The sequence below is a fragment of the Tursiops truncatus genome, chromosome 10 (assembly GCF_011762595.2).
Source record: "Tursiops truncatus isolate mTurTru1 chromosome 10, mTurTru1.mat.Y, whole genome shotgun sequence".
Lineage (NCBI taxonomy): Eukaryota > Metazoa > Chordata > Mammalia > Artiodactyla > Delphinidae > Tursiops > Tursiops truncatus.
This window is the reverse complement of record NC_047043.1, coordinates 102,229,759-102,257,751: the sequence shown is the minus strand read 5'-3', so window position 1 is coordinate 102,257,751 and position 27,993 is coordinate 102,229,759. Positions and strand designations below refer to the sequence as shown.

The window sequence follows — 27,993 nt, the reverse complement described above, 5'->3', positions numbered from 1 at the left end:
ACAGCTGGGGGAGCTGAGCAGAAAGGAGGGAGGGGGTTTACGTGGAATCAGAGAGGCATCTGAAGGGGGTTTGAAAGGGAAGCACAGAGATTCCGAAGACTTTAAGTTGCTGGGCTCTGAATGATTAACTGCTGACTGAGGTTCTGAGGCCAAAATCATGCCTGTATTGAAATGAGAAAAAAAGACAGAAGTGTACGAATCTCCTTAGTTTTCAAAATGAACCTCAAGAAGGATAAACCAGAAACTAACGAGATTTTTACCTACAGCTGGGAGTGGGAATGGGCTGGCAAGACAGGGAGGGTGTGGGACATCTCTGAGCATGTTCTTTATAAATAGTTTGACTTTTGAACCGTGTTAATGTTTTGCTTATTTGAAAAGTAAATCGACAGATGGTGTTAAAAATTAATACAAGCAGAAATAAATGAACCCAGCCATCTATCAGACAGATACCGCCCCACAGAGAGGGACTTCCAGAGGGAAGACGTCTGGGCTCCCCTCTCCCTGCTCTCCCCACCAAGCACAGCTGGGAACCCTGGAATAAGCTGAGAGGCACCACAGGTCTCTGAAAGGAAGGGAGAGGGAGAGCTGGCGAGGGACCCTGGGGTGGAGGAATAGCGCGGTGGCCCACGTGCTCACAACCCCCTCCCGGTGACAGAAGGCAAACAGGGCCAGTGTCTTTGGCCCCAGCCTGGTGGCAGATGGCTTCGCAGGTCGGCTCAGAGTCCTCCAGATTGAGACAGAGCCCCTCCCAGCCACACTGGGGGTCAGGTGAGAGCCCCTGGCATGCATCCCCAACAAGTGTTCCTCATCGCTGGGGCCAGAGACTCCCTCCTTCCCCCAAGACCCCAGATGGCTCGACAGCACACCAGGGGGATCCTGCCACAGCAGGGCTGGGGGCAGCCAGGGAGCACTGGCCTGGGAAGAACACTTTGTCCTGTGGGCCAGAGGGTCCTGGCTCCCACCCAGATCATTGGTGAGCTGCCGGCCGGCAGGAGATGTCCTGCCCACAAGTGGCTGGGGCAGTGCTCCTTGGGTCCTGTAGGCAAGAGATGCCTGACAGTGGCAGGGCGACCCCTCCCCAACAAATGGCTGGCGGGGGAGCACAGCCTGGGGAAGCACTTCCTGCTCCGCAGGCAACCCCGCAGGGTCAGCAGGAGCCCCAGTGCCTTGGAGGAACCAAGTGGACACGATAGTGCGGTAAAGGCTCTGAATCCAGTTGCTGAGCAACTCCCAGAGGTAAAGCCACACTTAGACTCACAATCATGAAACTTCTGAAAACTGAAGACAAAACTGGAAAGCCGTCAGAGAAAACCAGCGTTACGCACGCGGTGATGCCGATTTTATCGATGGTGGAATCTCATCTAAAAGCACGGAGGCCAGAGGAAGTGGCGTATTTCCTGAGTCCTGAAAGAAAAACTCTGTTAACCATGAATTCTACACCCAGCAAAACTATCCTTTAGGAACGAAGAGGAAATGAAGACGTTCTCGGATTACAGAGAGCTAAGAGAATTTGTGGCTGCCCAGTGTACCCGTAAGGAATGGCAAAGCAAGTTATTCAAACAGAAGGAAATGATAAAAGAAATAATTTGGGAATATGAACAAGAAAGAAAGAACAAAGGAGAAATAAAAATGCAGATAAATACAACAGATTATCCTTCTTCACATGAATTTTTAAAATCATATTTGATTGTTGAAACAAAAAATATAACATCGTATGATGTGAGGCAAATGCATGTGCAAAAAATGCTCAAAGTAGACTTTAAAAAGTGGAGAGGCTGGAGGAGCCTAAGTGGAAGTGAGGCTTGCAGACTTGACCCTGAGCGGTAGAGCGTCAGCAGCAGCAGGTTGTACATCACATGTATATATTGTAATGCTCAGTGCAGCCACTGAGAAAGTTAGGTGAAGCAGTGACTCAGACACACTATTAATAAATCAACATGGAATCTGATGAAATGTTTAACTGACAGGAAGACAAGAAAAGAGAAATGGAGGAGGAACAGAGGGAACAAACAGAAAACATGTAACAAGATGGAAGACTTAAGCTCTAACTGTCAGTAATCACCTTAAAGGTAAATGGTCTAAATATACCAGTGAGAAGGCCGAGGTTGCCACACACACACACACACACACACCTCTGCCGCCTATAAGAGAATTCAAATACGGTGACATAGATGGAAAGTAAAAGGGTGAAAAACAGATGTGTCGGGCTGCCCTGGTGGCGCAGCGGTTGGGAGTCCGCCTGCCGACGCAGGGGACACGGGTTCGTGCCCCGGTTCGGGAAGATCCCACATGCCGCGGAGCGGCTGGGCCCGTGAGCCATGGCCGCTGAGCCTGCGCGTCCGGAGCCTGTGCTCCGCAACGGGAGAGGCCACAACGGTGAGAGGCCCGCGTACCGCAAAAAAAAAAAAAAAAAAGAAAAAAAAAACGTGTCATGTAAACATCGATCCAGAAAAACATAGGCGTGGTCATTAATATCAGATAAAGTACTTCAGAGCAAAGGCAATTACTAGACACAAAGAAGGGTGTTATATGATGATAAAAGCATCAGTCTACCAGAAAGGCATAGTAATCCTAAGTGTGTATGCACCGAAGAAGAGAGGCCTAAAACATGTGAAGCCAAAACTGACGGGGCAGAAAGAAACGCACAAACCTGAAATAATATTTTGGGGACCTCAATATCCCCTTTTCTCAGCAACTGATAGAAGTGCTAGACAGAAGGTTGTCGAGGATATAAAGGGTCTAAATGACACAACCAACCAGCAGGATCTAACTGACATATAAAGGATACTCCAACAATAGCAAAATGCATATATTTTTTAAGCACCCGTGGGACCAAGAGAGTCTATATCCTGGGCCCTAAAACTAACCTTAACAAATTTGAAAGAATGGAAACCACATATCAAAATATATAGGATATAGCTTAAGCAGGGTTGAATGGGAAATTTATACCAGTGAATCCCTAAATTAGAAAAGAGGAAAAGTTTCAAATTAAAAGCTCAAGAAATTAGAAAAAGAACAGCAAAATAAACCTAAAGCAAGCAGAAGGAAGGAAATAATAAAAGATAAGAACAGAAAATATAATCATAATAGGAAAACACTGAAGAGAATTAATGAAACAAAATGCTGGTTCTCGGAACAATTGGATAAAATTGATAAAACTCCAGCAAGACTGACAAAGGTGTAGAGAAGACGCAGGTCACCCCCGTCACAGTGAAGCAGGCTGGACCCCCCCAGAGTCCATGGCCACTGGGGGGGAATGAAGTGACACCACTTTATGCTCATAAATTCCACAGCTCTTCGACAGCCACAAACTGCTAAAACTCAGCCAAGATGAAACCGATAAACAGAAAAGTCCTGTAACCACGGAAGAAATGGACTTCATGACTTTAAGACTCCAGGAGAAGAAATCTCGAGGCCCAAACGGCACCTCTGGAGATTTCTACCAAACAGTTCAAAAAGAATTAAAACCAATTTTACGCAATCTCTTCTAGAAAATGGAAGCTCAGGGGAAACTTCCCAACTCATTTTATGAGGCCAGTATTATTCAGTACTTTGTCAGACAAGCAGTGTTACCAAACCAAAGACAAGAGAAAACTACAATGTCTCTCGTGAAGTTAGACACAAAAATCCTCAACAAAATATTTGCAAACCAAATCCAGCAATGTATGAAAAGAATTACACACTATGTGTGTATACACCATGTTATGCAAAGTGGGGTTTATTCTGGGTGTGCAAGGCTGGGTCAGTGTCTGAAAATCAATGAAATCCGTTATATCAACATGCTAAGGGAAAAAACATATGATCATACTAATTGATACAGAGAAGTATTTGACAGAAATCTCCTCCCATTCATGATAAACACTCTTGGAAAAACAGGAATAGAAGGGAACTACCTTAACTGGTTAAAGAGCATGTACCAGAACCGCCGACACCAGAGATACGGATGAGATTCTGAACGCCCCCCGCCCCACCATGGCAACAAGGTGGCTGTCACCACTTTCACTTAAAGTAGGGTTAGAGTTACGCCACCAGTGAGACACTAGCCTCTGCAGTAAGAGAAGAAAGAGAAATTAAAGGCTGTGGATTAGAAAGGAAGAAATAAAACCGTCCCTGTTTGCATAGGATACGATCATCTGCATAGATGACCTAAGGAATCCAAGAAAAAAGAAAAGGAAACCCTAGGACTAATACAGGCTTTTAGCAAGGTCACCAGACACAAGACCCGCACACGAAAACCAACTGCATTACAGATTGCTATGCACTAACAACATCTGGTACTGAGATTAAAAGCACCAAAAGCAGGATCCATAAAAGGAAAAAACGTTACAATGGACCTCGTCAAAATTAAAGACTTTCGTTCTGTGGAAGGCCCTGTGAGGAAGATGAAAAGGGGAGCTACAGACGGGGAAAGAAATATCTACAAACCACACACCAAGCAAAGGACTGGTGTCTAGAACATAGAAAATACTGTCACAATGCACCAGCAAAACATAAATAAGTAAAAACCAACAATCCAATTAGAAAAATCCACCAAGGGGATATGCAGATGGCAAATAAGCACATGAGAAGACATTCACCATCATTAGCTATTGGATATGCAAATTAGACCTGCAGTTAGACGTCGCTGAGTACCTACTGGGGTGGCTAACATCTTATCTTGTGAAAAAGTGAGGAGTGTTCTGAACACGCACATGAGGGCATGTGCGTCTATACGGGACCCAGGAGACGGCCTGAAAGAGGTCCCACGAGCCGAGTTCGGACACCTTGTCTGCGCGACACAATAATGATGACAGAAATGGATGATACCACGTTGGATTTTAAAAAGAGAATCTAAGTCCAAACTGACATAAAAACATACAGGATCAAAAGGAGGAAAGGAGAGGAAAACTGTCTTTACGAAGGAACAACAACTAATAAATGTGGAGAGAACGATAGACAGTCACCCATTTGCCACTGTTGTAATAATAATCAATTCAGCGAAAACCATGACTGTTGGGAAGCAGGGTAACCATGCTCTTACAGCATCACTCTTCAGGTCACGTGTTTGTTGTCGAGGGAAGGGGTGTGGTCGCAGGTCTACGTTCCTACATAGCAAATCACCTCGAAACTCAGAGGCATCAAGCAGCCGTTGGTTAGGGTCACGGGCTCTGAGCGTCGGGGGCTCAGACAGGACACGGGAACAGCTCGGCTCTGTTTCCTGAAGTCAGGGGCCTTGCCGGGGCCATATGGTGGCTGGGGGCTGGAACCATCTGGACCCTTCTCCCCCCACCCCTGGCAGTTGATGTGGCCGTGCTGGGGCTTCGCTGGACTGTTGGCCGAATCATTTATGTGTCCCTTCCGGGTGGGCCGTTCCAGGCTTCCTCCCAGAGAGCGAGGCGCCAGTGTGCCGGGTGTTCACGTTCCCACGTCCAAAGCCACGTGATGTCACTCTGAAGCAGCCACAAAGTAACCAGGGTCAGAGGAGGAGTGTCCCGTGACCTCATACACTGACGTGTCGATGGGGGACACGGCTGCACGGCTGCCTCACCTCTGCCGTCTCTCCGCCAGGAATTTTAACCTGAATCTAATCATGACAAAACAAGTGTTCGAACTGAGGGACATTCTCTGAAACAACTGTCCTGGCTTCGTGAAACATATCAATGTCCTGAAAGGCCAAGCGAGGGTGGGAGCAGGTTAGACTGAAGGGCGGGCAGGGCCATGTCGGCCAGGCACGACCTGTGACCCTCGCCTGCGTCCCGGATTGGGGGCGTTTCCTGGGGCAGTTGGAAACAGTCAGATACAGATTATGTATTAGAAAATTATCCTGTTGATGTGAAGGGTCCTGACTGTGGTAGTTGTTTAGTGTTTACTCAGAGTATCAGAGTTAATTTGCTCTTGGGAGATGCAGCTGAAGTGTTCAGGGGCAAAAGGTCATGATGACTAAAATGTCGATAAGTCAAGTGGCTTCAGCCAGAAAGAGCGTGTGAGTGGGTGGATGGGCAGAGCCCCAGCGAGCGGTGAGTCCGGGTGATACGCACCTGGTGACTGTCACACTCTTCTCCAAGGTGCGAGATTTGAACGCAGCGCTGGAAGAAGCCTGTGCCACACTCTCCCCCTGAGCAGCAGAAGTAAGGTTTCCAGGAGGATGGAAGGAAACAGGAGGATGTTAAAGGAAGAAGGGGAAGAAAAGGCAGCTGCAGGGCTGCTCTTTGCAGGAGGGTCGAGGTTCCTTCAGGTGCAAAACTTCACCCTTTCAGCAGAGCGGCCTGGGCGGGATCAGCAGGCGGGGAGGAGTGGCTGCGTGGCATCTTCCAGAAGGGCGGTCCTGGGGGAAGCAGAGGGCATCAGGCTGGACCGAAGGGCCCTGGGCATGGCCCCGGAGTCCGGGCATCAGTGCTGAGTCAGAGCAGAGAAGGAGGGCAGTGGGGCCTGCCCTGGGCTCCATGCCCCCCTGCTCCCCCCACGGTGCCTGCGGGTGGCGGGAAGGGACGTGACCTGGCTTGGCCACCCCAGCCCGAGGCTTGGGGTTGGTGGGGGGACAAGAGCCGCCCCTGCCGCCTGCCAGCCGCTGGCCTGGGGCCGTTCTACCTTCTGCGCCCGGAGCTCTGCCGGGAGCTGCCGGCCCCCAGGGCTGTGGCCGGTGGACTCAGCTCCCTGGGAGAACAGAGTGCCTGGGGGTCCAGGTCCTGGAGCCCCCCCCATCAGCTGCCGCCGCCTTGGGGTCCTGCAGCCTTGGGGTCCCGCTGCCGTGAACACTGACCCCCCCTTGCTCCCGATCCGTGGTTCCAGAAGCTGGTAGGTTAATTTCCTCAACAGATCACTTGTTGGTAATAATAGTGGTCACGACAGCTCCCGTTCCTTCAGCACTGACTGCTGCCCCCGAGGGTGACACGTCAGGAATTGTCTCCCCCGGTGGTTGTGAGGGGGTGTCACTCCCTCCCACGCAGCAGCAAATGTCCCCAGTAGCTGTGCTGGCCTCTGTCCCTCCTCGTGCAGATGGCCCCCTGACCCCCGAGGGCGGCTGCCACGTGCGGCTCAGGCCAGAGGACGATCTTTTTAAATGCACCTTACTTATTTCTGGTGTTTTTATTCGTTTATTCTTGGTCTTCTCCCACTCCTCCGAGCACAGCCCAGCACCACCCGACTCCAAGCCTGTTTCATTTAGGAGCTCGTGCTTACGAGCTGTCTCTACAGCCCATAAGCTGTTGGGCTCTATTTGCGGGTATGAGAATAGGACCTTTTAGAAAATACCCTTTTGCAGCCCCCAGACTTTAGGCTTCCGTGAGAACCTGTGTGGATTTCTTCGGTGCTGTGACATTTCCTGTCTGCATTTGCACAGCCCGGAGAGCAAACACATACCGGTGGTTCAGGTGTGTGTTCGTTCATGTCTCAGCTCATCAAGGTATTCGTTCTGTAGAAGGACCAAAACCCTCATTTGCATCTGTTCGTCTCTTTGTGTCAAGCGCCTGGACTAATCCTTCCATGGAGGAGGCTCTGGGCAGACACGCCTGCTGGGTCCAGCTCCCAGCCTCAGACTCTGCCTGCAGAACAAACAACGTGAACTGTGTAACAGCACTTGGGGACTGGCGTGCAGTAGGGGCTCGTCACAGGCGAATTCCCTCTCCTGTAGGTGAAGTCAAAAAGAAAAGAACTCTTTTCCCAGAGTCTCTTAGAACCTTTAGTAAGCACTTAGCAAGAACCTTTACGGTACTTGAGTTGAGTTAGTCATTTTTGCAATAAAGGAGAGAATTATTTTTAACTTAGGTAATTTGTACCTTATATACATTGAGCTATATTATCCCCGCAAAGCCTGCTGTCTACCAACATTTTGAAACTGTTCTAAAATTAGAAGTTGGAATCAGAGGAGGTGACAACCATGAAGAAAAGTCACCTGTGTTTAGGAGAAGCAAAAGGTCTGGCGTTTCCGCAGGATTGACAACGGGGCCGAACGTGTTTCCAATTACTTTGGAAGCCAAGGGGGCCCGTGAGACGGGGGCGCGAAGGTCGCCAGACTTCCCCTTTTCCTCTTCCTTTTTCTCAGCCCTCTTTCCTCCTTTGATTTTCTTTGAAAACTTCTCAAACCACAAAATATCAAGCAGCTAGGACACTTAATACAAAGGACCACGTTTTAGTGTCCCGCTGTAGTTTCTAATTTTGAAATAAAAGATTTCCCAGCTCTTTGTGGAGCAGGGGCCACAGGCGGAGGCACAGGCTGGTCAGTGACAAAGCAGGCGTAACCTCAGGGTTTCCGGGACCTGGAGCAGTGTTTCCCACCTTGGGTGCCCAGGGAACCCCCGGATCTTCCTTAAACACCGACGCTGGGGCCCCATCCCAGACCACCCAGCAGCCTACGGGCTGGGCTCAGGCGGCCCCGTGGCTCCAGGGTTGAGGGCCACAGCGAGCTGCCGCGGGTGCGAGGCCTCGGGGACGGGTGAGGACAGCGGGAGCCGCGGAGGGATTTTAGGAAACGGCTGTGGTGCCCGTGGGGGCCCTGCTTCCGTGCACCTGCGCCCCCCAGGTGTCCCAGGCACTCAGGTCCCCCGGGAGCTCGTGCTCCGTGGCGCCGGTGAGGCCTGGAGCGGTCCGCCCGTGCCGGACGAGCCGGCGGTGCTGCCGCCGCGGGTCCCCAGATGGGCCGGGCCTCGTGGGCCGCACGCCCGACTGGCCAGAGGGCGGGGAGGCTTTCAGCTTTCGGGGGCGGGGGTGGGGGACGAGGTTCTGCGAAGCGGGGCGTCCAGCCTGTAGCTTCCTCCGGGAGCGCCCTCTGGCCCCAGGGCCGAGTCTCAGTGCTGAGGACCTGTGCGTGTGGAGCCTGCCTCCCGGGGCGCCTGGTCAACACCCCTGTGGCCTGAGTCACTGCCCGCGGGGGGCGGTCCTGAGACCTTGACTCTGGGGCCCTTTGCTCGGGATCGGGTTACCAGTAAGCCACAAAGGTGGAGTTAAAATTCATGTCCCTTCATTTTTAAAATTCCTTTCTATTTTCTATTGTGCTCTGTATTTTGTTTTCACACTCTTTAGATATTCAAGTAGCCAAACGTGTGTCTGGAAGAGTAAACACCAGCTAACCAGCGCAGAAGGCCTGGCTGGCTGCCTTGTGAGGGCTGTGCTGCCCGCCTGGCCCCTTCCTCTGCACTCTCCGCAGCCCCCCCTCCCCCGCCCCCCCCAGGAGCTGACCCCGGTCCTGACCCCCCGACTCTGAGGGCACAGTCAGTGGTCCCTCCAGAATGGAGATCAGACCGCATTGTCCCCTGTCCAGCCCCCGGCTTCCTGCCAGCCCTGAAGCAGGCCCTGTGTGAGGTGGCCGGGCCCCGGTCCAGCCATCAGCTGACCGACTTCCAGCCACACTCCCCTGCTTTTCCAAGAGCGCGCCGCGGTGGTCCCAGCCTAAGCCTCCCCCGAACCTCGTTTCCCTCTTCATGGCCTTCAGGTATCCACCCACGCTGTCCACAGCGCGGCCTTCCTGGCTGTGCCTTACCCCTACCCTGCCGTGTCTTTTTGGCACTGGTTCCTGAGTAGGATTGTTGTTTTGCCGGAACCTGGCGGCTAGCTCTGCGAAGGCCAGGGCTGCACCTCTCTCGTTTACTGCTGTAAACAGTAGGCACTCATAAATGAGAGGAAGAAACAGAGGAGCCATGGCCTGCTGGTCACTGCCTCCTCGGAGCCCCAGAGATGGCCCATCGCTGCCCGAGGGACCCGGGGCCTGGCGGGGGTGGGCGAAGGCAGAGGCACCCTGGCCCTGGGGAAAGACTCCTGTTTGTGCCCGGCTGCAGCCTCCGACGTCTCTGGGGTCGAGAAGTGGCCATCTGCCCACGGCAGGAGCTCAGGCTGGGAAACAGGCCTGGTGGGGGCAGCTGTCCTGGAATTTCAAGAATTACAGGCTGTGGGGAAGGTTCACCTGAGGTTGGAGCCTAAGTTCGTTGTGGGGTCTCCTGGGCCTAGGGGCGGACACGGCAGGTGGGTTGGATCAGCCAGGCCTGGAGTGTGACCGGGTGCAGAGGTACCTGGGTGAGAGCTGAGGGTCGCAGGGTGTGATGGGAGGGGCTGGAAGCAGGGCCCAGGGAGGGCAAAGCAGGGGACCAGGGAGGGAGCGGAAGTGAGGACAGGAGGGTGTGGGAGGGGTGAAGGGTAAAGGCGTGGTCAGTGGGGTTAGAGGGTAGGTGTGCCACGTGGGGCCTTCCGGGGGGGGGGTGGGGTAGAGGGGGGATCACAGGCGGGACTGTCCTGGTTGCTTGAGGACCCTAGGTGGGGCTGTCAGGTTGCAGTTGGGATCCCAGGTAAGGCTCTCCTGGAGGGTGGGAAGCCCTGGGTGTGGCCCTGGGGAAGGTGGCCTTGGATGAGTTTGGATGGTGTGCCTGGGGATGAGGAAATGGTGGAGGGGAGGGACCCCGGGGTTGAAAGGATCTCAGTGGACATCCCTGAGGGCAGGCAGTGGGGGCAGGATTGGCCCTTACCCATGCTGGGTGAGTGCCGGAGCAAGTCTGGAAAGGGGTGTCTTCTCCACTCAGCAGAGTAGGGCATAGCCGGCCAGCTTCACTGGGTCATTTTTAGCAATAACACTGGCTGAAAGGGCAGCGCCAGGGGGTCGGGGGAAGGAGCAGAGCGAGGGAGGAGTGGGGTCGGGGTGGGGTCTGGCGACTGGGGAGGGGGCCGGCACCAACGCGCGGGAGGGGCAAAGATGCTGAACCGGCTTCACAAAGAGCCAGCTGTTCAGTCCCTCAACGAAACGGAATTTCTGTCCCTTCACCTACTGTGTCACCGACTGCACGCCCAGCAGCTTTCAAAGCTTTATGTTGACTGTGTGGACTTCTTACAATTCTCCACGTGCCCTTGCGTTCCCGTGGGCTTGGAGAGCCTTTGGTAACTAGGCTGGTGAGCGTTCTGTACCCCTGATGACTGCCTGGACGTGTTGAAGAGCCGCAGGGTCTGGGGTCTCCCATCCTCACTCTGCTCCCTGCAGATTCTGGTGCTTCCTTGAGCCCCGGCCCCGGCTCCGACAGCTGCCCGGATTTTGCTGGAACTCTCCCGGCTCTGGGCCTTCAGGTGCCTCTAGGCACAACCGCGTGTCTGCTCTGAGCCCAGTCTGCGTGGCCCTCGGTACGTTGGATCCCTTGCCGGAGGCATGCGCGTACGGGAAGCTGATGGGTCGGCTCTGGGGCCTGCCTCTTTCCCTCGAGGTTCTGGCCCCTGGGCGGGATCGTCTGCCTCTGACCATCTGTCTGCACCCGGCAGAGGGATAGACATTCCTACCGGAAGCATAGCTCTGGGTGTGAAGGGCCAGTCTGGTGACTGGTCCCAGCCACAGCGCCTGGCATGGGGGTCCACTTGAACCCCGTGGGCCCTGTGTCCCCGGTTGATGGTTCAGTGCTCACGGCCGCAGAGCACAACCAGTGACTGTCTCTCTCACACATTCCCGAAGTGTTTGCTAAGGTGCTCTCACTTGGGGGAGGGGTCCAAGCTCTCGATCCTCACGTGGCCCCTGCGGCCTCTCTGGGCCTGGCCCCCAGCCTGCTCTTCGTCCCCGCCCGGTCTGCGAGCTCCCGGTGGGGCTGCGTCCACGGAGCGGCAGCTCAGAGACTTCCATTGACCAGACAGACGCCGCGTCCTGCTCACGCTTTTGATGTGCCCTAGCGGATCTGCGCCTGCCCCCCTTTTTCAGCCGCTCCTGGTGGGGCCGCTCTGTGCTGGCACCGCCGGCGGCTCTGGGGCTAGGTCAGGCAAAGGGGCTGAGAACCCCTCCCGTGGTGGAGCTCGCCTCTCTTTCCCTTGGCTGACGCGCATTTGGGTGTTAAGCTTTTAAGACGTGTTTTGCTTCCTCTGTGCCAGACCCCACCAGCTCTAAGCGTTTTTTATGTGCCATTTCAGCGGCATTTTGTAGCAATTCCCACAGCGCTGGATGGAGGACGCTCTGGGACCGTCTTTATTTCACACAGAAGCCAGGGAGCCAGACGCCCCGCCGCGGCCTGCACCCACCCTCATGGCCCGGCGGCCTCTCACCGTTCCTGGGGCTCCCCTCCGGGCCGGCAGACCGAGCTCTGCCTTAGGGGCCCCCCGTCCTGGCTGCGGTGGGGACGGACAGCCCGCCTCGGTCCCCAGCCTCCCTCCTCCCCCTGCCCTCTCTTTTGATCTCCAGAATCCAGGCCCTTGGAGAAATCAGACAGTATGAAATATGAAAACTGCTGGGAAGTAATTGAAGAAACACGGGGACTCTTGAAGCCTGTTGAGATAAGGCTCACACCTTCTCGCTCGCGTTATTTAATTTTTAATGGCAGGCTTAATTAATCGAGATCGGGTCTTCTGGTTTCAGACTCGCTCGCAGCAGCTGGAGGGGGAGGAGGGGCCCTGAAATCGTGGGGTCTGAATCTAGGGGAGGAGAGATCACTGGTTGGGGGGAGCAGGGGGCAGCGGGGCTGCGGGGGTCACTGTGTCGTCCACGCGGCCGCCCCACGACTCCTCACACCCTGAAGAGTGGAGCCTTGCTCGGCCCCATTGCCTGCGGCCGGGCTGCCGTGGGACCTTCAGCGCTCAGCAGGGTCTTGGTGGGGGGCCCCCGGTCCTTCCAGAAGCCCCTTGGTGGAGTCTGCGAGGGCCCTGCTCTCACTGGCTGAGGCCTCAGAGTGCACGGCTTCCAACGGCCCCAGGAAGCCGGGTGGGCGCGTGCGGGGGGCATTGGGGGCAGGGGGTCGCTGGCGGTGCCTGACCTGCTCAGGCTGGTTAGAGGCGCAGAGGGCGCAGCGGGGGCTGTCCTCTGAGTCATCCTGAGGCTGTAGAGGAAGCCGCGCTGGGGTTACCACCACTTCTTGGCCCGCGGGCACTTCCTGCGACTAGCCTCACCGACCACAGGTTCAGGCTGAGGTCGCAGTCAGTGCAGCCACTGACGCAGGTCTCCCCAGCCGGGCGGTGCGTGGAGGTGCAGGGTCCCACCTGGGCTGCGGGTGCTCCCCGGGAAGGGACCGCTCGGCTGCTCTCCCAGGAGGGCAGGCCTCAGCCACGAGGCTGTCTGCGGGAGGGGACGGGCAGCGTGGCTGGGGGCTCTGACTTCAGAAGAGGCAGTGGTGGCGTGTGGGTGGTACGCTCGTCCCTTGAGCCCGCCCCTCTCGGCGCCCCGCGGGGAGGGCTGCCCGCCTGACGGCTAGGAGACAGGGTTCGAGGGAGGAAGTGACCCAAAGAGCAGACGCCGCGTGCAGAGAGCGTTAAAACATGGCCATCCCAGGAGAGCGTCTGCTCAGCGGAGAGGGCCGGGCCTGATTCACCTGTGTCCTTACTCCCTCCCCAGGGTCAGTGTTGGTTGACCATCCACTGGTTGAGGTGGAGTTGGAATCTCTTGGCTGGATCGTCAGGGCTGGACGGCTGGGCGTCAGCACGTCCCTGTGGAGGGGGGCAGCCGGGCTGGGTGCGGAGAGCCCCCATTTATTTCATGCCTGTTGTGCGCTGGGTGTTCGCAGCTCCCATTGACCATCAGAGGGGCTTCGGCTGTCTCCCTGGTTCAGGGGTGGGGAACATGCCAGGGAGCGGCGGGGTGGCCTCAGTCTGCAGCTGGGGGTGGCAGCCCGGCAGCGGGCTCGCCCCAGCACAGCCCAGAGCAGAACCCCTGCCCTTCGTGGGCTGAGCTGCGCCTCGGAACACCCTTCCGCGTCCCTCCCAGCTGGCCCTTCCCAGAGGCCGTGGTACCAGGATAGGGCTGCTGGCCTGGTTCTGCCCCCCCAACCCGGGTACAGACTCCGCCTTCGATGCCCTGCAGGTGCTTCGGGGACGTGCTCCCCGCGCCTGCCGTGGTTACCTTCCGTGCAGGTGGATGATGGGGCCCATGGGGTACGGCGCTTGCCCCGCACGGCTCTGATCTGGGCACCTGTCACCTGTTCTGGTCCGACTGGTTCGTTCCTTTTGGGCCAGGCTCCCTGTGTACTCAGTGGAGGTGGAGTGGGAGAGCCGGGCTTGGAGGCCGACAGGCCGTGGGGTCTCCACTTCCGCGGGTCCCTTCACCTGCCTCACTGGCTGCTTGCAGGGCCTGACTGACCGGCCCCCGCGGGAGCCCTGAAGCTGCGTTTGCCCATCTGTGGTGGGAAGGGGCTGCCCCAGGCTTGTGTGGGCCCAGCAGCTCCACAGGGCATCTTGCTGGGGCGTCCGACGCCAGCCCCGTGTCGGGCTTCCTCTGGGTGGTTTCGTCCTCGAGCCTGCGTCCTTGGAGATGTTGGGTCCACCCGTGAGCCTCACGGGGCTCGGCCAGGAGCTGGTGTTGGGGGGCAGCTGTGTTTACGTTGGTCTCCTCTGGAGACGTGGCATGCGGGGTGCTGGGCCTGGGTGGCCTGAAGCCACTCGCCTTGGGGCACAAAGAAGTGGCGTGACTGACCGGAAGGATGCTGCGGTGGCCCCAGGCTCCAGCCCAGCTCTGTCCTGCTGCCGTCCCCACACTGCCGGCCCTGAGCACACACGGGGTGCCCTCGGAAGGAGGGCAGCACGTGCCTCTGGGACTGCCTGGCAGTGCTGGTCAGTGCGTGGGTCCTGGGCTGTTGTCCCGGCACCGCTGCCTGCTGTGTGGCTTCGGGCAAGTTGCTTCACATCTCTGGGCAGCAGAGTCCACGTAAAGATGGGGTTGGACCAGACGAAGGAACGGCAAACTTCTTCTTTAAGATAGTGAGTGTCTTAGGCTGTGTGGGCCTCGCTGCCTCTGTGGACACTGTCGTAGCCCAGGAGCAGCCACAGCCGTGCGGTCACAAATCGTGGGCATGGCCGTGTGCCCATAAAACTTTATTTACATGGTGGGGCAGGCGGGCCGGGCCTCGCTCGTGGCGGGGGTGTGACCCCTGAGCCAGGGGCTCCATGTGTCCTGGCGGCCGCGGCTGGTCCATGAGGAGCTGGGCCCTCCCTGCGATCCTGGTCAGGAAGTCGGCATGTGTGGACTCAGCACAGCTGTGGGTGGGGTTGCGGCCGGAGAGAAGCTTCCGTCTGGTAACCCGTCGGGTCCATTTTCTCGTTGCAGAATGTCGAGACGTACAGACAGTCTTCACAGCAGTTCCACAAGGCAGCCTCGAAGATGGAGGGTGCGATCAAGTAAGAGCTTCCTCCCCCTGAACTCGCCTGCATCTGTAAAATCTCCCTGCCCCGAGGCTGGTCGCAAGCTTCTCGAGGGGCTCAGATCCCCGCGCCGGGGGTCGGGGCGGAGCCAGCCACTCCAGGACCAGGTCCTGCGTGTCCTGTGAGCTGGGCTGGGCGCTGCGCCCAGGCCCCTGAGGGAGTCAAGAAGGGGTGCTGCTGGCGCCCCCGCCCCTGGGCGGGTTCCGGAGTGGCCTGGCCCTGAGCCTAGAGCCTCTGCGTGACACTCGGTCCGGGGGCTGTCTTGCCTCCGCAAGGACAGGGTCGGGCGGCACAGGGCTGAGCACCAGTGTTCTGTCCGCCTGTCCTGCTCCTGCGCTGGGGGCCTGGGAGCCGAGCGTCAGGAACAGGGGTGCGGCAGCCTGTCCGCTGCAGACGCGCCTGTTGCTTCGGATGCAGGTCCAGGAAGGTCTGCAGGGGCCCCGTGGGGAAGGGAGAGCCGGTCCCTTGTGTGCAGGTGTCCCTGGGGACCCGTCGACCTTTGTCAATCAGCTGGGGCCCCCGTGCCTGCCCCTCCCCCCCCAGGCCCAGTGCAGGGGGGACCAGATTGGCTCTGCCACCTCGAGGTGACGGCGTATGGAGGTTTGGGGGACCAGGGGTGAGAGGCCGCTGCTGAAAGCCGTGGGGGCGCCCGGAGGGGGCACATCCCGTCCAGACCTGGCGCCGCAGGGACCCCGAAGCCGGGGAGGTGCTGCGGGTCCTGGTCGAGCTGACTGAAGGGAGGGTGCGGGGAGGAGAATCTTCTCTTGCAGTTCAGCCCTGGGGCAGTGACGGGAGCTGGGCAGCGGGACCCTCCCACTCCCCGGGGAGCGACGGAGACCTGGGACCCCGAGGACGGAGCGTTCTCGCTGCCCCGGTGGGGTCCCCACCTCTCCCAGGTGAGATTCCGGCTCACCGGAATCACAGGCAGTGGGTGACAGGGAGAGGTTGGGTGACAGCCACCCAGGAATGTGACCCCCAGAAGTGGGCAGCGCCCGCCCTCTTTCCCTGGATCTCGACCTACCTGCAGGGGAAGGAGCTGGAGAGCTGCCAGGGCTCTGCCGTCAGTGCTGCCGCGTTTTGTCACCCACCATGTGGCCCCATCCTGAGGGGGGACTCGGGTGGATTTGACTGTCACCTCCTTTTTCATTCTCGTGCCCTCTGAAGGCAGAGGCGGGTGGCGTGTGTGGTGCAGGGGGGACTCTGTCTGTTCACGGCATCCTGGACGACGCTCCCTGTAGAGCGTGTGCCTGAAGGGTCGGCGCCCCTCGTCTGCTGTCGGTGGTTCCATGGTGTGTGTGGTGTAGGGGGGACTCTATCTGCTCACGGCATCCTGGACGGCCCTCCCTGTAGAGCGTGTGCCTGAAGGGTCGGCGCCCCTCGTCTGCTGTCGGGCGGCTCCCTCACCTGCCCACAGCCGCGCCTGGACATGCGGCGGCATCCTGGACGGCGCTCCCTGTAGAGCGTGTGCCTGAAGGGTCGGCGCCCCTCGTCTGCTGTCGGGTGGCTCCCTCCCCTGCCCACAGCCGCGCCTGGACGTGGGGGGCCAAGCCCAGCTTGGACAGCTTCGGGGCCTCTGGGCCTCACTGTTTGTCTCGGCAGCTTTGCTGTCCCGTGGAGGCCCCTGTGGACACACCTGGACTCAGACCTCGGCCCTGCCTCCTGCTGGGTTTCCTGTCCGCAGGTGAGACCCCCGTGGACGGTGGACCTGGGGGTGGGCCCAGGTCCACGGTGGGCCGTCAGTGGCTGCTGCCGTGCCTGCGTGACAGTGGTTGGCGTTGGTGGTCGTTTATTCAGTCGTCCCTTCACCACACCTAGCGTGGCGTGGCGTGGCGTGGCGTGGCGTGGCGTGGCGCAGATTTAGTATGTAGATTGAGTTCACTAAGAAAGCTGTTGTGGGCTTCCCTGGGGGCACAGTGGTTGGGAGTCCGCCTGCCGATGCAGGGGACACGGCTTCGTGCCCCGGTCCGGGAAGATCCCACGTGCCGCCGAGCGGCTGGGCCCGTGAGCCATGGCCGCTGAGCCTGCGCGTCCGGAGCCTGTGCTCCGCAACGGGAGAGGCCACAGCAGGGAGAGGCCCGCGCACCGCGATGAAGAGTGGCCCCCACCCACCACAACTAGAGAAAGCCCTCGCACAGAAACGAAGACCCAACACAGCCAAAAGTAAATAAATAAATTCATTTAAAAAAACAAAACAAAACAAAAAACTAACTGCACAGAAACCATTTGCCCAAACAATGGCTGATGACGGTGATGAGCCGTGAGAGACAGCGAGTGAAGAAGCCCAGTCTGAGGCCCCGACCCAGACCCCAGACCCGGGCGGGCATGGGGTGGGGGTGTCCTACACTGAAACTGACTCCTCAGGACCCGAGACGCGGGCCAGAGCAAGCAAGGCGGGAGAGAGGGCTTCTCCAAAGAAGGTCAGCAGGTGCGGAGGCCCCGGGCAGGAAGCGATTAGCATGTTCAGGGCCTTGACGTTGGGCTGCTGGAGGAGTGGATGAGGGGACTGGGCAGAAGCCAGAGCCCGGAACGTTGTAGCCAGGTCCAGCCTGCTCTCTCTCCCGATATATGCATTTGAACTATGAATTCTTGAACGTATTAATTGTAGCTATTTTGAAGTCATCTGCAGGTCTGTTTCTGTTGCCTGTTTTTTCTCGTGGTTCTGTTTCTCCGTGTGCCTGGTAATTCTTGATTGAATGCCAGGCATTATAGAGAAGGTACAGAGGCTTCCCCAGAGGTGCTCACCACCTTCCTGGATGGGCCAGTGTCAAGGCAGGTCACGTAAACCCTGATGGACTGAGCTGACTGGGTCCTGCCTGCAGTCTTGGTGGAGCTCAGGCTTCTTGACTGACCCCTGTCCCTAGGGTCTGGCTGTCCAGGGCTCCTTGTTCTTGGCGAGCTCGAAAGCCCCATGTTTGCCTCCTCAACTCTATGAAACTTCTGAGAATTCTGCTCTGCCCTTCAGTGGCTTTTTACTTAGGTTCTGAGTTTCCTGCCATGAGGCTTCCTGAGCTCAAGGATCTGAAGAATGCTTTAAAGGAGGAAGACCCCTGAGTGTGCCTCCCTTCTCCCTGGAGTCCCAGCCATGCTGTGCCTCTGCCGTCCCGAGAGAGCTCCAGAGACCCTGCTGGCTTCTCTGCCTTTTAGCAGAAGCTGTTTGCCCAACATCAAGAATTGGCGAAAACTCAGGGGGATGGCGGGGCGGCAGCTCCAGGAATGGACACTCACCTCCAGGTTCCCTTCTCCTCACAGCCTTGGCCATCGAGTCCTGCTTCGTCTTGTCCTTCGAAGCCTTCACACAGATGTTTAAAGTCCAACTTTAAGTTTTTTTTCCTGGAGGAGAGCGTAGTTCTTCCACCAGCTACTCCCCCGTGGCTGGGGGAGGAAGGGGTTAGAGTTTGCCAAGCAGCAAACAGTGCCGTGGGTCACATTGGCCGTGTTAGATGCTGACGGACGGTGACCCTCCCAACTTCACGCTGGCCTCTCGAGCTTTCCTGAGGCTGCCAGGCCCAGTGTACCCTCGGGGGTCAGCAAGCACTTGGCCTTAGGAGGAGCGTATGGGCGGCGAGGCCAACACCACAGGCTGGGGCTCTGGCTTCGGAAGGATTCCAGCGTTGGGGCAGAAGCAGGTAACCCAGGACGCACGCGCGCACGCACATACCCTCTACCTCACAACAGCACGGAAGGCGGAATTGCTCAGGTTTCCTGAAGGAAGAGATTAAGACCCCGGGGAACATCCTGCATTTATTGTCACGTCTAGTGTTTATGATAACCTCTGTCCTCTTCCTGGGGGAGTCGTCCAGAGCTGCTCTCGCAGCGGCTCGCCCCTGGGAGGAAACTCGTACGGCCCCCGGCCCCGCAGAGGGCGGCCCTCAAAGAGGCCAGCACAGGGGAGCCGCAAGACGCAGGCTATTAACTGTTTCCTGGGACCGAGCCACCGTGCTGCAGGGACTGCGACCAGAGAGGTCTGGTCCGCGAGGACACAGCTGCTGGGCTGCCCACCTCACCTGGGCCGGGCTCCTGCCTGACGCGGGCCCAGCTGAGGGAGGGGCTGGCGTTCAGGTGTGTGAGCTTCCCCGTCTGCGTGTGTCAGGGACCTAATGATGGAACGGTGATTGTCTGTGGAGACGGTGCTTGTGGGCTTGAATCCTGAATGAGACGGGTTCAAACATCCTCTAGTGCAGGTGCTGCTGTAGTAGCCCGTAGCCTGAATTCAGAGGATGTTTCTGTCTCTGACTTCCTTACCTTACCTAATGTTAAAAGGAGCGTTGTCTGTTCAGAAATTTACCAAAACACGTGGTTTAAACGGGTGTACCTGGCTCTTTGAGAGGTTGACAAATCAAAACCCATTGAATAATTCATTCACAAGACAAAGTGCAGGTGATCCGTTTCTTTAAGGGTATCACGTGCGGTGGCTGTGCTGGAGCCTGTGTGGTTCAGGGTCTCCTGGTGTGAAGCGCGTGGCAGGGGCCGAAGCCGCGTCTGGCGCCTTGCGGGCTCGCTTCCTGGACTGGGAAATGGGGCAGGGATGGTGCCTCTTTTGCTCAGGCTCCTGCGAGGGCCGAGTGGTCCCCACGGGTGCTCAGGACCCACGGCAGGGGTAGCGCGGGATCCGAACCAGGTCCGATGGGGCCCAGACCTGCTCCTTCCTCCTGGGCCACGGTGCCCACTCACAGACGTCCGGCAGAGAAGTCGCTGCAGGCTGGCAGGCTGACTGGCTCCCATGGCCCGCGGACAGTGGCCACCAGGTTTCTCCGGGCAGAGCCTCCTTGTGATCTGCTCGTGACTGGCCTCGAGCGGGGGGGCTCCCCCTTCAGGGCCTCTCCCCGTGGCCTGCCCCGGCCCGGGCCACGTCCACAGAGGCGGCTGGGTGTGTTTGCCATGTGACTCGCTGCCCCCGTAGGGCTCTCCGTCGTCCCTTCCCTCTGCAGACAGGACTAGGTGGCGGTGATCTGGACCCTCTCCCATGGCTGGTGCCACGTGTCAGGGCGCACGGACACATCTCCCCAGGCGGCACCGCCCTCTGGGATCGCCGGGGTGGACCTGGGGCCGAGGCCCCTGCTGGGCGCCCCTTCTGTCCCCGCACCGTGCTCCACTGGCCCTCAGGCTTCTGTGGGCAGGAGCCGTGTTTGCCGCTTTGTGTCCCGGGCCCCGGACCGGAGCACCCGCGTGGTATATCCGGTGTGAGCATTGCTTTACCACCGCGTGAATGACGCCCTCCCGGGCAGAGGCCGCGGGGCTTCCCGGCTGATTCGGCTCTGCCGTCAGGGCCGTGTGGGCAGAGGCCCGGGCGCGGTGCCGGAGAAAGCAGGGACCTGCGTGGGGGGAAGCAGGTGTCAAGGGGTGCGGCTGAAAGGGCGGCCTGGTCGCAGGTGTGAAGGGCCTTCTGTGCGTGTGAGAGAATTGGAATGCGTCCTGCAGGCAGCGGCAAGCCGTGAGAAAGCCTGTAAGGGATTCGTGTTTTAGAAAGATGCCTGGCAGCATCTGGGAGAGGCTGAGACGGCGCCAGTGCTGAGGTGGAGGTGGGGAGCCCACGTGGGACCCGCTTTGGCACCGCCAGCCGGTGACTCTCCCTCTTGGCAGACACACGAGGCCCCTGCACATGAGCTGGGCCCCCGGCCTGCAAACGGTCAGTTATGCAACGCGTCGCGAGGGGGACACAGTAGGACAGCGGGCGGAGGGAGGTTGAGACTCTGGGGACTGTCCCTGACTCCGGAGCAGAACCGAGAGATGAGAAGGGGCCGTGCAGACCCCCAGGCTAGGCGCCACGTGGGAGGCCAGGGTCCAGCAGGAAGGAGGGAGGCTCCTAACCGGGGACAGCGTCTGGGGGCCCCCAGCCAGGAGGGGCAGGGGAGCCTCCTGAGGACCGCAGGTGGTGGGCTCAGAGCCTGTCCTGCGGGGCGAGAGGTCCCCGGCGGACCCCACCCCACGTGGCCGCAGCCCCCAGGGGCGGCTGGCCTCCGCCCGGTGCCTTCTGACTGCTCAGAGACCTGTGACTCAGGAAGCTGGGCTCAGAGACCACAGTCTGTTAATCCCTCCCCTCGACAAAGACGAGACGGCCCTGCCTCCCAGCTCTGTTAATGACTCGCTTCGGCAGTAAAGCCACCGTCCCGAAAGGCTCCGTTCTTCGCGCCACGTTCGTTTTTCTTGGAGTGTCACGTTTTAGATCAGCTTCCGGGGATTAGGTGCTGTTGCAGTGGAGGAATCTTCCCTTTTCCGGCAGTGAAGGGGTCACCACTGAGCGGCGTCATCCTTGGGCTTATTCTTCCAAGTCTGTTGCCTCCCTGTTGCGCCTCCCGAGAGAAAGCCCTGCTTGGGGTCCCGCGTGCTCATCTGTGCCAGCACCGCACGCCCTGTCCTCCCGAGAGGCAGCCCTGCCGAGGGCTCGGGACAGTCGAGCGGTCATCGTGTAGGTCTCAGAGCCCCTCAGATCCGGGCCCCGTGGACCGGGCTCCCGTCCCTCGGCGGCGACAAGGGCAGGGCTCTGCTGACCTCCCGGGACGCCGCACCGTCTCCAGGTGCCAGGTGCTGCAGGACCACGGCGGGGGCTCCAGGAAGGGTGATCTCTGCGGCCTCTGCCAGCACATCCGTGAGAGGTTCGTGGTTACGTGTTAGCATCCCGGCAGCCTCCAGACCCCTGGAGGAAAGGCTGCAGGGTCTGAAGGGGCGGGGGCTCCACCCGCCCCACCCAGGAGCTCTCTGTCCTGAGGGTCCACCTCCGGAGAAGCGGCGTCTGTGGTCCGGGCTGGCCACGTGCCACCCTGGGGCTTCCCTTGCCCTCACTGCACGGCTGTGGGTCCAGGCTGGAGTGGATCCTGGTTGTATCGTCCAGGACAGGCCCCGTGTTCCTGGTGAGGTCAGACCGCAGAGAACCGAGAGCCACTACGCCAAGGCTTCTCCACAGTCCAGTCTCCGGGAAGCTGAGGGTGCAGACCCTGGGCCGTGATTCCTAGGAACTCTTTCAAGTGTCCCCAAGCCGTCACTCCCGCTGTTGCCCCCTGCCCCCACCCAACACACGCACAAATGAGGGGAGGCCGTGAGCCACCGTGTGGAGGCACCCCCGACACCACAGGGCCCGTGGGCAGCGCCTCGCTGGCCGCAGCGCCGTCCTAGCTCGCTGCCACCGCCTGGTCAGCTGGACCGCACTGACCGTCCATGCCGCGCTTCCGGCAGACCGAGCCCCAGCTCCTGCGAGACGCTCCTGGCGGGGTCGTGGCGCTCTGACTCCGGCCGTCCCAGTCTTCTGTGAATTTCCCGCGGTGGATGGACCGCCCTTCAGGCGTCTCGTGAGGACATTGTCCCACTGCCCAGGAGTTTCGCCTGGGCTGACACACGGCTTCCCTCCCCACCTGTCCTGCAGGCGGCCCGACCGGTGAATTGGCTCATAGCCGTCACCTCGGGGTCCTTGGCCCCGGCAGGGCTGGTACTGTCCCCTAGGGCGTCACTGACACAGCCCTGCTTTTGTCAGAGCTGCGCTGAGGGAGTGTGCTGCCCCCTTCTTTCCTTTGACATTGTCTCCTTCGTCAGGTGAACGAGCTTCTCCCTCAGGCAGGTACGAATTTCTAAATACGGGTTAGAAATATAAAATGGTTTAAAAGTAAAAAATACCGTCACCTCGGTCCTAGATGAGAAAAACGTGTTTATGACACATGGTTCCTTGTTTGAAGGACACGACTGCTCAGATCTGGGAGTCGTTTTGGGAAGAGCGTGTATCTTGAACGTGGCTCCGGGGTTCCCAGGTGACTGCGTGTCCCCCACCGTGTCCTGGGTGATGCAGGATGCTAGCCGCAGCCGTCGGCGCTGTTTCCGCCTGGATCTTGGTTTCTGGCGGCAGGACGGCAGTGTTGGCGTGAAGCAGAGGGGGCCCTGGTCTCCCTGTGATGCCCCTTCCTCTGTGCCTCTCACTCTTCAGAGCCCCCCTCCCTCCGTCCAGGGACCGGGCATTGAGGCCCAGCACAGCCTGTGCCACGCTGACCACTAGGTGATCTTGAGCCAGGTATGAGCACTCCCGGGCAGGCAGCCCCATCCGCCCTGACCCAGTCTCACGATGTCAAGTCCTCCAGACGCTGACCTACAGGGTAACTAGTCCTCAGGGCCCCGGCTGAGATCCCAGAAGGAGGGCAACACCGCTTGGTGAAACAAGGTGCGGCCACGTCTGGGGCCTGGCTGGAGGGTGTAGGGCGGGAACCATGGTGACAAAAGGCCTTTGCTCTCAGGGTTTGTTGCTGTAGCTTCTGTGTATCAGCTCAAAACCATGTGCAGCTCAGTCCAAATGCCTATTTAAGCAAAGGCCAAACGTCTGGTTGAAGCTAGAACAGGAAAAATAGGGTTTTTACAATACAAAGCTTGCCATTTGTCTTGGATATAAAATTTATGACCCTTTCCGTATGGTACAAATGAGCAGGGAAGCTGTGTTCATTTCTTCAAAGGTAGCAGAACGCATCTTGAGGAATTAAGAAAAATTACGAAGGGTGATTGTGCAGCATAGCACATCTCTAACACAGATTAAACGGAAGTGTTTGGGAGGGAAAATGCATTCCAGAGAGGGCCAAACAGTGCTGGGTCGGGTGGGGACACTGGGCTCCGGCTTTCGCTTGGGGCCGATGTGGCAGGAAGTTGCCGGTGCTAGGCCCAGGAGCCCGCGTAGATTCCACGTCAGGAAGGCCTGGGCCCCTCCCGTGCGGTGTGTGTGTGCTTGGCCTGTGCAGGGTGGGTCACACACGACACCTCGCACGGTGAGCCCAGCCGGAGCGGGGACCGCAGCTCCTGTGGGCTTGCGAGGCAGACGGGAGGGAGGCCCTGCACTCAGCGGATGCTGCCTGTGGCCCAGGCACCTGGACGATGTCACCTCACTCGTTCTGCGGACAGGATCATGGGGAGTCGTGCTGTGAACGGGCTTCCCAAGGGGACAGCGTCAGTGGTCAGGAGAGGCCCGTTGCCCGGGCTGGTCCTGCCAGCCTCCCGCGTCCGCTGAGTCCACCCGAGGCGAGAGGGCATGGGTGCCGGGGTCTGGGCCCTTTCTGAAGGCTTGGGAAGCTCTGAACTGATGGGAGTGGACGTGCTTCAGGATGATGGCTCTGGCGGTAGCAGTTGAAGTGTGCCGAGCTCAGGCTGCCGTCCTGTCCTCGTACGGCTGATCGCTGTTACAGCCGAGTGTCTGCCCTGATTCGCGCTCGTTTCAGCCTGTTGTACCAGCCTGTCTCTCAGTGTGTGTGCTTGCGTGTGCACGGCGGGGCGGGTGCCTGCGCCAGGGGCAGGGAGAGAGGGTGCCCGTGACACCTGTGAAGGCAAGGGTCCCATCCTTCCCATTCCTGAGCAGCGATGGGACAGGTGGGGTGCCGGAGCCCTACGGCTGGTCCCGTAGCAGACCCACCAGGACAGGCGTGCATTCCTTTGACGCTGTGAGCACCTTGATTTCTATTTCAGACTTTTCAGAGAGAAGCGTTTCTTTATTTGCTCCTAATTCAGCAAAGATGTAGCTCCTACTCTGTGCACGTACCCATTTGCTTTGCACTCCACACCCACCTGTCTTCGTCCCCTCTGGTTACGTGTGTGTGTGTTCAGATATACGTAATAACTTGCAGTGCACTTGTAGAGTCCATCCAGATCTATGACGTGTGGACGTGGCGTCTGCACATGGTTTGATTTGCTGTTTACTGGAGCATCTTGAGGTCATCCGTGATGAAAGTAGCCAGACGATTATGTCTCTTTACAGTTTTCAAAATGAAAAATAGTTTTGTCTTCTGCTTAGAAAAACGAGACGTGAATATTGTAAAAAATCAAACGAGGCAGAAAAGTATTAAAAAGTTAAAAAAGCCCAGATTTCGCCCTGCTTAAGTTGTGGGGACGTCACTCTGAGCTGAGCACACACACAGTTGGACATAAGTGGGCTCGCGGAAACGCACGTCACCTCCCTCGTCCGCATTCTGTGGGCCTGTGTCCGTGTCGGTAAATGTGCATTCACATGTTCACTTTTAATACCACGTTGTTATTCTGGAGGGTCAGAGTGTATGTAATCGACCACTTACTGATGAATCCTGGGGAGTTTTCTGACCTTGTTTTACCAATGTAATGATAACTGCCACAAATAGGGTTATCTGTCGTCGTGCACTTATTTAAATGCTTGTAGAGAGAATTGTTGGGTCAGAGAACACACACACACACTCACACACACACACACACACGCACACAGTGTATTTATATGTGTATATTTACGTGTTTACATTTTACTTACTGGCTCTCCAGAACAGTGGAGGTCCTGTACCAATTTTCACTCCGAACAGTGATGCTGGACGGTGTCCGTTTCCCCAAGCACAGGATTTTAACAATATTTCTAAGAAACATCTTTGCCAATCTCACAACCAAAACCAAACAAACAAAACCTCTGTTTTTTTTTTTTTTGCGGTACGCGGGCCTCTCGCTGCTGTGGCCTCTCCCGTTGCGGAGCACAGGCTCCGGACGCGCAGGCTCAGCGGCCACGGCTCACGGGCCCAGCCGCTCCACGGCATGTGGGATCCTCCCAGACCGGGGCACAAACCCGCGTCCCCTGCATCGGCAGGCGGACTCTCAACCACTGCACCACCAGGGAAGCCCCAAAACCTCTCTTTTTTAAACTTCCTCATTTCTTCCAGGATCAGCGAGGTTCAACCCTTCCAGAAATTACTAGCTGTTTGCATTTTTTCTTTTGTGAATTACTTACTTATGGCCTTTGCCCCTTTTTCCTTATTAGTTCTTTTTAAAAAGTCTTTGTGTAACAGTGTTATTAACCTTTTCTTTCTGTCGTGACTCTGTTTTGAGTTTAAGTTTTGCCCTTTGGAAGTTGATGGGGGGTAGGGGCCCAGTGCATTTTTGTTGTTGTTACTGTTTCTGTTTGTGACTTAGGCTATGTCACAAAGGCCCTCCTTCCCACCATACCCCTATTTTTAGGATGAGTACCGCTATGAGTTACTCCCCACTAAGACATGCTCCACATGACCCCACTGTGGTTTCTTGGGTGTGGGTGTGACGTACAGGTCCACCTTGGTTCTCTCCCAAATGGGGAGCCCTCTGTCCCATCATCAGTGATGTAAAACTCCACCCAATCCTGCGCTAACGTCCTTGGGCCTGTTTCTGGACTCTTTTCTGGGGCCAAGCCTGCACGTTTTAGATATGTATAAAACATATTACGCAGCTACACTAATTTAAAATATTAAATATCCATCAGAGCAAGTTCTTCTACCTTGGTGATCATTTTCCAACTTGCTTTTTCAAATGAATTTAGAATCACTTTGTCAAACTTTCCCTCTCCCACTCCCAGCTGGAAAAAAAAAAAGGAAAACCTGGTGGGCTCTTTTTTGGGATAAATACATCCTTTTGAATACATTCAGTCCTCTCAAACTGCCATCCTTATTTTGCCTTATTTTGAAATAATTTCAAACCCATAGAAAGGTCACAAGAATAAGAACACTTGCCTTAAGCCAGGTACCCGATCGGCCACACTAGAGCCTGCCGCGTCCTCACTGCCTCCCTCTAGACAAAAACACTGTCTTTTCCTGACACGGTGACCTGTTGCCGCTAAGTATTCTAGACCACCGTGTACCTCCCAGGACCGTGCTCCGTGACCACACACAGCTCTTCCGGTCGGGAAACCCTCGCTGACTCAGCCGCAGGCCACAGGCACCCACCCCCTCCCCGGCTGCCCGCCGCAGCCCTTTCCTTTCTGGCCCAGGGGTTTGTGCTGCACCTCCGTGACCATCAGTCTCCAGTGGGGACAGTTCCTTGGTCTTTCTCTGTCTCTCGTGACCTTGACAGTCTAAAACGGTGCAGGCCTCTCCTTCTGAAGGGTGACCCCAGCCTGGGTCCGCCCGATGTTTCCTCATGGCCAGCCTCAGGCCGTGCGTTCCTGGCAGGAAGGCCCCCCAAATGGTGCCGTGCCCTTCCTGGTGGGTCCCATCCCTCCACTAGGGATGTGGACCGTGACCCGGTCACTGTGGGCCGGCCTGGTCTCTCTGCACAGGCTGTGTCCCCTTGTGCTTGATCCCTGCTCTGTGGGAGCTTCTCCAGGGTGTGTCCAGATCCTGATGCCTCAGCCTCGGCCTCCAGGGACTACTGTCCCCTGAACCAGCCACCACAGTCGGGGTGGCCCATGACGGCTGTTCGCTTCCATCGTTTCCTCTACGCTTATGAATCGAATTAAAGGGAGAGTTTCCCTTCTCCCCCGCTGAGGTGTTCGTGTGTTTGTTTGCTAGGAAAGAGTCAGGGAGTCACAGTGCCTTGCTGGGTTGTAATAAATTCCCTCGTTTATGTTGTTGTTCACGTGGCCCAGGATTCTGCCTTCAGACAGACTCTTCTGTCCTTTCGAGGTGTGGCTTCGCGCTCTGAGCGGCCTTCCCTCTCTGCACAGGTGCTCCGGCCCCAGCCCTGGGATCAGCCGTCTCCACTCTGCTCTGTTTACTGCGGAGCGGTGCTTAGAAGCCAAGGTCTGGGCGCTGGGCGTGCTCGCTGCTGGCTGTCAGGGTTCCCAGGTGCTCCCGCACAGGCACGCACGTTTCCGTGTGTGAGTTCCCGCATACTCGCGTGCGTGTGTCCTAGCACGTGAAGTCCACACGGCTCCCCGGGCTCCGGCACTCGGGCTCTTGCGGCTGCGCCGTGTGTGGCGCTCCCTCCTCGGCGGGCCTGGCTCCCTTGTCCTCCACGTGCTACACCCTCACTTGCTCCATCACCGACCTTTTGTGCTCAGTGTGAGCCGCCCTCACCACTGCTCTGGCCGCTTCCCCGCCCTGGGCTGCACCGCCCACTCCCTGCTGCCCCTCCGGCTGGAGGGCAGGAGGGCAGGAGGGCGCCCACCCTCGTGCTCTGTGCTCGGTGACTCCAGGCTGACGGGCAGCACAGCCAGCCCAGCACTGCACGGCTGGGGGCCGCGTCCCCCGCCTCCTGGCTTTGTCTCCCTCTCCTCGGGTCTGGTGG

General features: G+C 57.8%; 1 protein-coding gene across 2 annotated transcripts in view; it reads left to right on the top strand.

The window, feature by feature from the left end:
* CHCHD6 (coiled-coil-helix-coiled-coil-helix domain containing 6) overlaps positions 1-27,993 on the top strand; it is a 125,999-nt gene that overhangs the window by 87,564 nt on the left and 10,442 nt on the right. For both annotated transcript variants that reach the window (XM_033865574.2, XM_033865575.2), the window contains one exon: positions 14,957-15,027. In XM_033865574.2, the coding sequence (XP_033721465.1) occupies positions 14,957-15,027 (71 nt within the window). The remainder of the gene's footprint in view (positions 1-14,956; positions 15,028-27,993) is intronic.